Source organism: Danio aesculapii, chromosome 21, assembly GCF_903798145.1.
Source record: "Danio aesculapii chromosome 21, fDanAes4.1, whole genome shotgun sequence".
Classification (NCBI taxonomy): Eukaryota; Metazoa; Chordata; class Actinopteri; order Cypriniformes; family Danionidae; genus Danio; species Danio aesculapii.
This window is the reverse complement of record NC_079455.1, coordinates 25,866,933-25,880,601: the sequence shown is the minus strand read 5'-3', so window position 1 is coordinate 25,880,601 and position 13,669 is coordinate 25,866,933. Positions and strand designations below refer to the sequence as shown.

Sequence of the window (13,669 nt, the reverse complement as noted above, 5' to 3'; positions counted from 1 at the left end):
TACATTGTCATGCCCTTTTCCTATCTAATAATTGAAAAATTATGTTTTGATTTGCTTTCATATTCTAATAATACTATCCTAAATTTCTAGCAATAACTGTGTCAAGCATCACATTACGAAATCACCTATTCCTCTTTCTTACTACTAGTTCTGATAAACATGAATAAATATGTGCATATCAAACATGACTGAACCAATAAACCGAATGTAAAAGAAACATAATGAAGTGTGTCATGTCTCGCTGTTTCAGCCTTAGAAAAGCGTCAGTAAAACAGCTTGTAAACAATGTCAGTATGTCACACTCGATTTACTTCAGGAAAACCATATAATGATTTCATTAAAAATCATAATAATATAATCATTAAAAAAACTTTTTTTTTGCAAAATGGGATATTTAATGTTTTAGTAATTCTGTCATTTAAGTGGTTATATTCTAAAAACTGTAGTAGAAATACAGTAATATCATGATAAATAAGTTGTATTTTGAGTTGATTTTAAAATAGAGTAGTTGAATTAGAGCTGTTATGTTATTTTTAGCCTAACAAATACACTCACCGGCCACTTTATTAGGTACAACTTACTTGTACCGGGTTGGACCCCCTTTTTCCTTCAGAACTGCCTTAATCCTTCATGGCATAGATTCAACAAGGTAAAGGAAATATTCCTTAGAGATTTTGGTCCATATTGACATGATAGCATCACGCAGTTGCTGTAGATTTGTCGATTGCACATCCATGATGCGAATTTCCCATTCCACCACATCCCAAAGGCGCTATATTGGCTTAAGGTCTGGTGACTGTGGAGGTTTTTTGAGTACAGTGAACTCATTGTCATGTTCAAGAAACCAGTCCGAAATTTATTCACGCTTCATGACATGGCACGTTGTCTTGCTGGAAGTAGCCATCAGAACATGGGTACACTGTGTTCATAAAGGGATGGACATGGTCAGCAACAATATTCAGGTAGACTGTGGCATTGACATGATGCTGAATTGGTACTAATGGGCCCAAAGTGTGCCATGAAAATATTCCCCACACCATTACACCACCACCATTCTGAACCATTGATACAAGGCAGAATGGATCCATGCTTTCATGTTGATGCCAAATTCTGACACTACCATCTGAATGTCGCAGCAGAAATCGAGACTCATCACACCAGGCAACGTTTTTCCAATCTTCAATTGTCCGATTTTAGTGAGCCTGTGTGAAGTTTAACATCAGTTTCCAGTTATTAGCTGACAGGAGAGGCACCCGGTGTGGTCTTCTGCTACTGTAGCTCATTTGCCTCAAGGGTCGACATGTTGTGCATTCAGAGATGCTCTTCTGCAAATCTCGGTTGTAATGATTAGTTATTTGAGTTACTGTTGCCTTTCTATCAGTTTGAACCAGTCTGGCCATTCTCCTCTGACCTCTGGCATCAACAAGGCATTTGCGCCCACAGAACTCACTGGATATTTTCTCTTTTTCAGACCATTCTCTGTAAACTAGAGATGGTTGTGTGTGAAAATCCCAGTAGATCAGCAGTTTCTGAAATACTCAGACCAGCATGTCTGGCACCAGCAACCATGCCATGTTCAAAGTGACTTAAATCACCTTTCTTCCCCATTCTGATGCTCTGTTTGAACCATGCCTAAATGTATTGCGGCCATGTGATTGGCTTATTAGAAATTTGTGTTAATGAGCAGTTGGAGAGATTCACCCAGTAAAGTGGCCGGTGAGTGTATAGTAATGCACCAATCAGTGATTTCCTTTTTTTTTTTTTTTTTTTTTTTTAAATATATTACAAACAAATATAATACATGAACGTGACAGAATGACTCAATCTTTTTGTCTCCCTTTAATAACACCAGAATTCATGTGCAAGATTGTTTGCTTATAAACTGTCTTCTAAACTGTATTCTTTCTAGAGCTTTGGTTTGTCAATGCATTATTTACATGTTTCTTAATATATACATAAAAAAATATATATATTTTTTTTCTTCAGACCCATGAATGGAGCAAGAACGACGAGCGTCTCCTGAGTGCAGTGGAGCATGGAGAGGCAGATAAAGTCACCTCCCTCCTGTCGAAAAAAGGAGCCTCTCCCACCAAACTTGACAGCGAGGGCAAGTCTGCGTAAGTATCAGGAGCTGAAGCTGCTCTGTTTCTATTTGATTTGCTCCTTGACTGCCTTAATTGCCATTTCAGCCATGTTTAGAGAGACTTTCTAGACTACCTTCCGCAACCCACTTGAGATGTGCATAAAAATGAGTTTGTATGTGGGTGTTTACTCTCCAGCTGAGGGAGAGATTTGAGTCGTGTGTGTGTGTGTGTGTGTGTTTTTTTTTTTGTGAATCTGTTCATCAGGGTGTTTATTTAGGAGGAGAAATCATAATCTAAACCCCAGTCAAACAAATTTAGTTCTTCATTCAACCCTTCAGCCTTTCATATCATGTCATTTATTTTCTCTAATTTACTGCCGTATGCACACAGATGTTCAGATGTGAAAGCTCGCTTTGTTTGTGCCAGTCATTCATCCAGTTTTAAAGTATGCAACGCACATTTTATCCAACAATAACCTAAAGCACTTAAAACCATAAAAAACTGATATGACAGCTCAGCGTTTTTGGCTCTTTCAGTGTGTAACTTTGTCTGTTTTTTGTAGAAGTCATAGAAAGGACACTTAAATATATGTTGTACTTTTTCAAAGACGTTTGAGTGCTTTGATTCTTTGTCTTGGCAAAGATAAATAGGATTTTTTTTTTTTTTATTGGAGCCTAAATCTGAATAATTGCATGCTTTTGTCCACATTTTTGGGGGAAAATAATATACATGTTTTGAAATGATGTGGACAGATTTATTGTGTTTGTGAGAATAACAGGAAGTTTAGATCTACCATAAACACACGTTTTAGAGTCTGACATCATAAGGCCAACACTTTGAAATCAGATTCTTAACAAAAGAGTTTGCTATGCTGTTCTGTGAGATTTTGGGGGGCGTTTAGCATAAAAGTAAATGATCAATCTGCACAACAAACAGGCATTGTTGTAAGAAAACACTGTGGTCAATTTGCAGGGAATGATTTGGATAATTCTGTTAATATTTACATGATGTATTTAAATGTAAATATCAACATATCCACATTTTCTTAAGGCAAACTATATCCAGGGTTTCTTAAAAAAAATTCAGGGTCTTAGAAAGTCTAAAATTTAAAAATCGAAATTTAAGGCCTTAAAAGTCTTAAATTCGCTGTTCTAGATCTTAAATATTTTTGCACAGGTCTTATTTTTCCATGTAACGCTACATTTAATGCTCATTTAAATTCTTTTCTGTTGTTGTTGCTAGATTTCCGTGGTGTTGTAGTTCTTTATTTGACTAGTCCAATTGTAATTTGCTGTTACAACTACAAATGAGGTACACGCAACAGCCAATCAGCTTTCTGTTATTAAACTCAGTGCGCGCGGTGAATGTGACGTCATCGCTGTGTTTGCGGAAGTTCGCTTTGAGTGCGCATAACATGATTTCGTCTTGCGGAGTATGGCGTTATTTCACTGACAAACGTAGTAAGCGCAGTTTTATACGTCGAGAGCGCATTCATGTAACACGAGAGAGCGAATCTCTTTGCTCACGTGCCGATTTCCTCTGTTCGTGGACAAAACTGCTCGCGAGCTCTTAAAACACAGCTTCTCACGTGCGAATGATCTGCTCTCCAAACTATATCCAGGGTTTCTTCAAAAAAAAAATCCAGGGTCTTAAAAAATCTAAAATTTAAGGCCTTAAAAAGTCTTAAATTCGCTGTTCTAGGTCTTAAATATTTTTGCACAAGTCTTATTTTTCCATGTAACGCTACATCTAATGCTCATTTAAATTCTTTTTTGTTGTTGTTGCTAGATTTCCGTGGTGTTGTAGTTCTTTATTTGACTAGTCCAATTGTAATTTGCCGTTACAACTACAAATGAGGTCAACACGCAACAGCCAATCAGCTTTCTGTTATTAAATTCAGTGCGCGTGGCGAATGTGACGTCATCGCTGTGTTTGTGGAAGTTCGCTTTGAGTGCGCATAACAAGATTTCGTCTTGCGGAGTTATTTCACTGACAAACGTAGTAAGCGCAGTTTTATACATCGAGAGCGCATTTATGTAACGCGAGAGAGCGAATCTCTTTGCAAAGAAAATTTGTGCGTGAGCCGTGCATATTTGAGAGCCTGAAAAAATGTGCGCACGAGCAGCGTATTATATTTGAGAGCTCGCACGCAGTTTTGTCCACAAACAGGAAATCGGTGCACGAGCATGAATGCGCTCACGACATTTGTCAGGGAAATAACGCCATAGCAGAGCTCATGGAAATTTTTGAGACTCGGGTGAACAGTTCTCGAGGCACTGCATTTCATTTGAGTTCAATATGAAACACTTTAAAGAGATTTTGTCTGAAACAGGTACTTCTGTACAGACATCTTTATGATCAATCCATGCGTGATCATAGGGAAAACCAGATGACCAAAAATTCTTGGCTAGAAACTGCAACAGTCGTGGGAAAGGAGGAACATTTTGGTAAGAGTTTGGAAAAACCTGAGGGATAAGTTTGTTAAAAAAAAAAAAAGACATCTTCGATGATATTAATAATATGGCCTAGTTCCGGAAACTTTCTACTTCTCTTTTTTTTTGTCTGATTTTACTGTCTGTTTCTTTTGATCACCCCCTGTCATTTAAAAGAAAATCTCAATGGCTAATGTGTCAAGTATAAAAGCCTCATCCGTTTCGTGAGGTGCACGATGTGGCACCAGTCGAAAGTATAAATCGTCGTGGTGTGTCTAACCTGTCTTTAGTACTGTTCAGTTTGAATACATTTATTTTACCACTAATTTTGTAATTTAGCATTTTCTCTTTGTGTGTGCGTGTTTTTGATATTCTGATATAGGTCTTAAATTTAATACTTAATGATCTCAAAAATGTCTTAAAAAGTCTTAAATTTGACATTATGATATCTGCAGACACCTGTATATCTGCAAATTATTATATTATTATATTATATTATATTATTTTATATTATTTTATATTATATTATATTCTAATATTATTATTATTATTATTATTAATATTATTATTATATTATATTGAGTTAACTTGTTAACAAAGTTCGGCGGTGGAACCACTCCTCTCTTTGTCTACTTAACCTATCACCTACTCCCTAAAACTTATTTAAGGCAGACCAGCCCTATAGCACTGTTTTTCTCGTTCTTTCGAATCCACCCTCCCTTCTTCTACTTCTTCGCTTCCCATTAACAATCCTATAGCCCTCTCTTCACTTCTGGATTTAATCGAGGGTCCAATCACTCTACCAAAATATTGCAGAGACTGTATCACCACTCTGGGGATCATCGTAGGACGCCCGATCAACCTACCTACCTGTTGTTTATCCTCTTACCAACCTTTCCCTTTCATCCCACTGTTCTCTTACCTACCCCTTCATCCTACATAAAGTCTAGCTCAAAGTGTGGCGTGGTCCATGCTGGTGAAATTATATTATGTATTATGTTATATATTATATTATATTTTTTCCAGATGGCATGTAAAGTGGAAAAATATGGATACAATAATATGACAGTTTTATAGTGTAAAAGCAATTAATATATTACAATAAATTCATAATTATTTCTGCATGAATATACAGACATTTTAAAAATAAGTTTAATAATAAATATTCATTTTGTAATGTACAGTTGAAGTCAGAATTATTAGACTTCCTGTTAAACTTTCTTAAATATTTTCCCCAATATCTGTTTAAAATTTTCAACACATTTCCAAACATAAGTTTTAATAACTAATTCTCAATAACTGATTTTGTTTAATCTTTCCCATGATAACAGTAAATAATATTTTACTATATTTTTTAAGATACTAGTATTCAGATTAAAGTACTAAAATTTAAAGGTTTAATTAGGTTAACTAGGCAAGTTAGGGAAATTTGGCAAGTCATTGTCTGACAGGGGTTTGTTCTGTAGACAATTAAAAATATTGCTTAAAGGGACTAATAATATCAATCTTAAAATGGTTTTAAAAAAATAATAAGACTTTCTCCAAAAAAAATATCATTGGAAATACTGTCGAAATATCCTTAATCCATTTAATATCACTTGAGAAATATTTGAAAAATAGTAAATATTGCACAGAAGGGCTAATAAGTTTCCTCTTAACTGTATGTTGCCTTCATCAAAAATGTTTAACTGGAACACTGATAGTCTGATAGTGATAGTATTTAAATTTGATTTCCATAATTTTGACACACAATAAATGTGTAATTTATGTAATTTAGATCTATTTAAGTTTAAACACCGTTAATAGGCATCTGAAATAAAAAAGCCAGGTAATTACATTTTTAAGCATTTGTGTGAAGAAAAAAAAACTAGAAAGAGAAGCGTGGAAACAAAAATAAGACCATATTAGTGCATTTCAGTGAATTATTCATTGGAAATCTTGTAAGCCTTGTGTACTGCTCAAATTGACTACCCTTTTGTTTTGTTTTTGCCCCATTGACTTCTATTATAATGGAATATTTTGATTGCAAAGCCATGACACCATATAATCATTCATCATGTTTTTCCCTCTTGGGAAGAGCTAAAACTTTAGATTTTTACTGTTGATCATCAGCTGGCAGCATTTATGCTTTAGATAGGCCTGTGCAAAACTTTTATATGGAGTTCCATGGAGTAAACCAAGAAATTATAACATACGTTCATAAATAAATATACTTTGTTTAATATGTTCTAAGAGCTGAGCTGCTTATTTTTTATTTTCTTAAACATACCAATATAAGAGTCTCTTACACTCTCTCACACACACACATGCTATATTCAATATAACCATATAGTTTTAAGCCATAAGCTAAGCTTTTTTTTCACTGATGTTAATGATCCAAAGTAAAAATTACAAATTTTACCTCTCCCCAACAAAGAAAACCAGCAACGATCAAGAATGCATGATTAAATGGTGTCATTACATTACCATCAAAAAATGTCAATTATAGTAAAAGTCAATGGGGCAAAAGCAGCCACAAACATAACAAAAGGGTAGTCAGTTTGTCCAGAGTGTATTGTTGAACTTTTGAAAATTTTCCAAGCATTTTCCCAAAAAGTGTGTTAAAATTTGTCACTAAAAATTATTCCATTTGCTGAAACACAGAGAAAGTCACGGCCAAATTAAGACTCAAAATCATCTCAGAGTGGATGAAAACATCCTCAACAGCACATTGAAGTATGTCAGGTGTGCAGACAACAAATGCACAGTTTCGCTATGTGTCATCTTTCTTACAGTTGTAAAACAATCATCAAGGTAAATAACCACAGTAGACTAAAATTCGTGTTATTCTCCTGACATCTGGATTATTTAAACTCAACAGTGTGCTCTGAAATTATTCAGTTGAGTCCCTCTGAGTTGAACTTCCCAAACCCGGAAAAGCTCTTAAAATCTTAAAACAATGCCGGATTAACAAGTCCGCAAACAAACAACCTTGAAAGTGTCATCTTTAATGAAATAATAGCAGCATTCCAGTGCGCAGTGCAGCAGATCTGGATCAATGCATGAGCTCCACTCCAAACTCACTCTCTTTAGTCTCTAAGTAATGAACTCGGACACCGCTGACCTCAATGAGTCTCCAGTGTCCTGCGTTAGGATGGCTTGAGCTCTCGTGGGCTCACAATAAATCCTTATCTTGCTGTTTGAGGAGTTGATTGTGCTGGAGGGCTCCACAGAGGCACATGCAGAACACAAAGCCTCGCTGTCTTTCCCAACCGTCACACTCACCATGGAGATATAATTTCCCGATAATGGAGAAGTCGTACATGAAGACCCTGCTCGTTTTGCTAATCATATGCTCTGGTGACCGTGTCATTCAAGCTTGGAAAAGGACTTGGAGAGAACACTTGATCATATTAATTACAATAGCATGAGGCGAGTTCTGCAGCAAATGTGTGTCTGTAGCTCTTCTTTTCAGGGTTATGAGACCCAATCTGCTGTCTGATTTGTGGGAAATGGAGACTGAGTGAACATTTAATTGATTTGAACGTTTAATTAAATCAGAGGACAGCAGCGATTAGCATTTATAATTAGCTATCTTAAAATTTAAACATTAAAGTTTTTGTATAACAAAAAAGGCAGGGCATGTGTATGTTTGGGTATTATTTTTATGTGGCAGGTTAAACTGAGGACCATTGCACACACTTTGTTTTGTGTTTTATTTATCAAGTTTAAGAGTCTCTTTACTGCTTATGTTTATTGTATTGTGAAGAGATGAGATATTTTGTCTAAATATTTTTGTTTTTGACTATTAAAACTATTTGCCTTAGTAATGTTGGTAAATTAAAATAAAGTGGTTAAAAAAAATCCTAATATTCCTAAATTGTTAAACTATTGAATAATTATCGAGACCAAATGATATAAAACTTAATATTGTGATTTTTTTTTTTTTTTTTTTTTATTTAGTCTTATGAATGTTTTTATTTATATTTTTTATTATTATTATTTTACACAAAATAACCAAAAAAAAAAAATGTGTAGTACGTTAAAGGACATTCCTTTTTAGACAAGAATACCAATGTTTCTCTATCAGTATTTGGTGGAATAACCTTTATTGTCAATCACAACAAATTTGAAATTAAACTTGGAAGAAATGTTATCAGATCTTTATAAAACAAGTAAATATTATTTTACTTAAAGTACTTAGTGGCCTGCATGATATTGGAAAAATCAGACATTGCGATATTTAAATTTTCTGCGAAATACTGTATCTATAAAATTTTACCAAATTATTAAATTGCACTATTTGGAAAGAATGTAAAGTCACACTTTGTTTTAAGGTTCAGTGTTTTAAGGAGTGAATCATGCATAACATGTAATAAGCAAACTATAAGCATAGATGAATGCATTAAACCAAAGATAAATGTGAGATAAACCGTTCATGCTTTATGGTTCTGTATATTTAAATGTAAAAAATACACTGCAAAATCAACTCAACATTGCATATCTTGCGATGCGACTCGCGGATGTACACATTGCGATATTAATGCTAAAACAATATATTGTGCAGCCCTAGTACCTAAGGAATTCCTACATACCTAATAAATTCAGTAAATCCAGAAAAAAAGTGGCCAAGTGACCTCCTAATTTTTTCTCTCTCCATATTTTTATGTAGTATGTATGTGTCTGTATGTGTTTGATTTTATTGATTGTTTGATTTACTTTTTTATTCAGCCTGCTTGAGTATTGTTGTAGACCTTGTCCATCCCTTTATGAGTACATGACTACTATATACTGACTATATACTATACTATATACTTGATATAATTGTAAAAAAAAAAAAAAAAAAAAGAAAAAGTAAAACCCATCAAGAGTGTTTGGAACTTAATTATATTATAACTTTGCAGACAGTGTTCATGGCCCTAAATCAGAAATAGTTTAAAAGTTGTTTTAAACACATAGTTTTAAAATGATCTTACCACCAAAACACAAAAGACAGTATTTTCACTTTTGTGAGAGCCACCCTTTTAAATGTGATGTTTTAGAACCAATTTGACCAAATATGCAGACGTTTTTTTTTCTTGGACTGACCTTTAATTGCGTTAGAGTGATGTGTTTTGTGCTTAAATGGCCATATCTGAATATTTGAAATTCTTGGTTTGTTCGTTTAAAGGTCATAAATGACATTATTATCATGGTCATTATCAGGACATCTTGTGCAGCTTTAGATGTCAGCTTTATCACTGCCCGAAAGAGAGATAGCAGTGCATCCTGGTCCTTATCCTCAAGAAGGGTCTGATCAATTTCAAATAGATTAATTAGTGTTTTTCTCGAGTTTGTTCTCTAAAGAGTCAATAAATGAGGAGATGCTAGATATCAAACCAACAAGATTAAATGGAAATGATTTATTAAGAGACATAGAGTGCTAAACTTTTAAATCAAAGGGAAAGTTAAAACTTTTCTCCATTTTTCTATGACCTCAGGTCAGAGATTTCATTACTAATTAATAATTTAAAGGAATAGTTCACCAAAGCATACATATTTATTCCTCATTTGCTGGTTTTCCAACCATGTAAATTTTGAGATATAATTATTCATTTATTTGTAATAATATTGGGGAATTTTAAAATGGAAATAACATCTCCAAAATGTGTACAAAGACCATCCACTACAGTTAAAAAGAGAACTGAAAGAAATGCTTTAATTTAGCAAAGTTGCAATGGGGTATATGTACAGCTAGTGTTTTTCAGCCAATAATAAACCTCTGGTGAAAGCTTAATGTGACTATTTTCAATTTAATTTGACACCATAGATGTTGTAATGTAATTACAATACATTCAGTTAAATAGACTTAAGCATTTATTTAGTTGTTCAAGCGTAAAACGAGATGAAAGAACCGCTAGCGCCGTCAGGATTTTCCCAAAATTCTTGTCATTTTGGATACACCCATATCAAGTGGGTTAGGCATCCTTCTGCTGTTTTACACCTGTCACAGAGTGGAGATACCTGAGGAAAAATCTAACTTTGCAGGTATTTATTGCCATAAATAATACATTGTGACATATTTTAAAATCTATCCTTAGTCAGCCATCGTTTCTGACAACTTTCATTTGTGTATTGATCAAATTGGCCTTCAAATAGGCATATTCAAAATAGCATATTTTAAAGTCAAAGTCAGCTTTATTGTCAATTCAACAATAAAGCTGACTTAGTAAATTTAGTAAATATAGTCAAAGTATTTTGGTGCATTTAAACAAAACAGATTTATTAAACAAATAATTTTTTTAAACATTTAGCTTGTCTTAATTGAATTTGTATTCAATATTTTTCTATAACATATAAATTTGGCTGTACTAGTTCTTGGACTGTTATCGTAAGTTATTTTGTTAGATAAGCTCCAGATTTGGATTCAGTACTGACTAATTTAATGTATATGCACAAATATAATATTGTATAGCTTCCTATTAAATATATGAATATAAATGATTGATTTGTGCGGGGTGTACTTATATATGCTGAGCACTGTATAATATAATCTAAAAATATATAAAAGTAAAAAAAAATTGTAAACAATACAATTACACTTAAGGGCACATGGCAGGGAGTGTAAACCAGAGTTGTACAGATGCAAAATGGTATATAATGCAGTATAAGTACAGTATAATGCAAAACAATATAGTGCAAAATGTTTGTAAAAATGATAAAGTAACAGTGTCTTAATAATATACAGGGAGGTAGTATGAGGTAACCAACAGTCCAAGATCTGTAAGAATAATACATTTCTGTGGAACACCACTTTGTGGTGTGTTTCAGCCTTAATAAAAGGCATCAATCATGTGTTCTGCTTTAATTCTTCCAAAACAGTCCATTTTTATACTTTGTTTGTTCCCTTTGCATGTGTTCTGTATCTTGCCTGTTAACTACAGCTTTGTGCTCCACTTGCTACACAGAATGATGCAGATTGATCTGATGTCACTCATTCACACTAGAGTGCTTTACAATTGCCTTAGGACCAGCATATATGTAGAGCGAGTCATTGACCTACCTTTTCAATCAAAGAGCTCTCTGTTTACTACGTTTAGGCTTGCTGGCGTAAAAAAAAAAACTGACTGTGTAAAGGACAAATGTAACTGCAATAATTGTTTTTTGAATTTCTTCTTTTCTTTTTCAGTCTTCATGCCGCAGCCACACGAGGTCAAGCCGAGTGCCTTGCTGTAATCTTGGCTCACGGGGCTGATGTTTCTCTGCAGGATGCTTCAGGTTGACTATACGACTAGATCAATATGTTTTCATGCATTGCTTACTCGTGTCATTGACGAACAATAAACACCGTTCTGTAAATAACAAGCCTTATTTTCTCTTCTTTACGTCAGGGTTTACTGCTTTACACCTTGCTGCCAAAAACAACCACCCAGAATGTGCCAAAAAGCTGCTTCAGGTAATGTTTTTAGTTGATTTTGTACTGTATCATAGGCTGACAGTTGGGTGCACGCACGCAGATGGAGCGAATGCTAATGGGAACAACAGCCATGTCCGTTGCTGCACTGTGTGCCAGCTAAACAAAAGGAGCAGATTTTGTTCTGCAGTTTCGTAAACTAGCAAATCCCACGGCCTCCTGCTGTGAGCTTGGAGAGTGTTGCACGTTTGTGTGTGTGTGTGGGCATGTTGGCATCCTCAAAGACCCCCCTCGGTGTGGTGAAACACTGGTTATGTTCTCTAGCATCTCTTTTATCATGTCCGTCTCGTTCTCTGCTCCGTATGATTTAAGCAGAGCTGTATAGATTTGAAATATCCACATCCTGTCAGCTCTGTGCACTAATGGGTGGCAGTATTGACTTTGCCAGTATAGATTTAAAGAGGCATCAGTATTATCAGTTTAACATTGCAGCAGAAGTTGTATTTGCACAGTAGAGCTCATGAATATCTTTCGAGAAAAGGTATTATCTAGATCTGCTAAAGCACACAAATGTTTTACCCACGTAACTGTCACTGTCCACAACTTATTTTTGATCATTTATATTATATGCAAATCTCATACACATTTTCCAGGTGTAATCTTTTACAACTCTTGGGGTGACAGTTAAGGGATTAAATATTGTACAATAAAATTAAACAATTGAAAATTGAAGAGTTTTTTAATAATATAACTCACCATAAGCGTTTAGATTCTGCGTGTGGATTCACTGCATGTCTCCACTGTTTAGTGTGCTTAAATACATTACTGTTCAAAGGTTTGAAGTCAGTGCATTTTAATAAAATCAAGAACTTCAAAGTTTCTGACTTTGTAGATTTTGGTATATTGCATAATACTGCTGGATTTAAATGCAGGGTGGTCTGTGGGGTCTTAAAGTCTTAAACTAATTTTAGGCCTTAAAGTCTTAAATTTACTAAAATATGGTGTTGTAGGTCTTAAATCTTTTTAAACAGGTCTTCATTTTCCTTTGTATGGGTGTTAATGGCCAGATTGGATAGCAATATATGAACAATCACCAACAATTCATCTCAATAAAACTTTTAACTTTTTATTTAAAAATGTCATTTTTTAACTCTATATACCATAATTGTTTAATTATTTTCCTCATAATAACATTCGTTTAAAAGTTCCCCATATATTTACTGCTGAGAACACCTGAGGACACTGACCTGGACAGACTGTTGTGCATACATTTAGTTTATTATAGTTTTTCAAACTTTTAAAACATTTGTCCATTTTTTTATAGAAGGTTTATCTTGAAAAAAGTGTATGCTTACAACTAGAGCTTGCTTGTTTTGAAACTATATTTAAAATATATTTTGCTAAGTAATATTTAAAATATTTAAATTTGTTATTATTAAACGATCACTGTATTATTACATGGATTAAATTATAATAATTTTTTTGATGGGGCAAATATAAACATTTACCATCCGCTGCCATTTGAAAAACTCCTTAGCATTTAGCCCAGTATAAGTCTAAAATTTGATTCATGATGGTCTTCGAAATGTCTTAAAATTAACTTAAACTTAACTTTGTGAAACCTGCAGAAACCCTGAAATGCCAAGAAGAGAACAAAAAAAAATAATAATTATTGCATATGTATTTGGAAAAAAAGCTATAGTTGAAGCACATTTGAGCAAATTCCTTGATTCCTGGTAACATCAAGTGATTTGATAACCAGCAGACCAATCAGAGCACGT

The 13,669-nt window shown here is 34.1% G+C and overlaps 1 protein-coding gene across 1 annotated transcript in view; it reads left to right on the top strand.

Annotated features, from left to right (window-relative positions):
* Positions 1–13,669, top strand: part of rai14 (retinoic acid induced 14) — a 65,855-nt gene that overhangs the window by 21,730 nt on the left and 30,456 nt on the right. Inside the window, 3 exon segments of the mRNA XM_056446156.1 lie at positions 1,987–2,117; positions 11,664–11,752; positions 11,866–11,930. Of these exon segments, the coding sequence (XP_056302131.1) occupies positions 1,987–2,117; positions 11,664–11,752; positions 11,866–11,930 (285 nt within the window).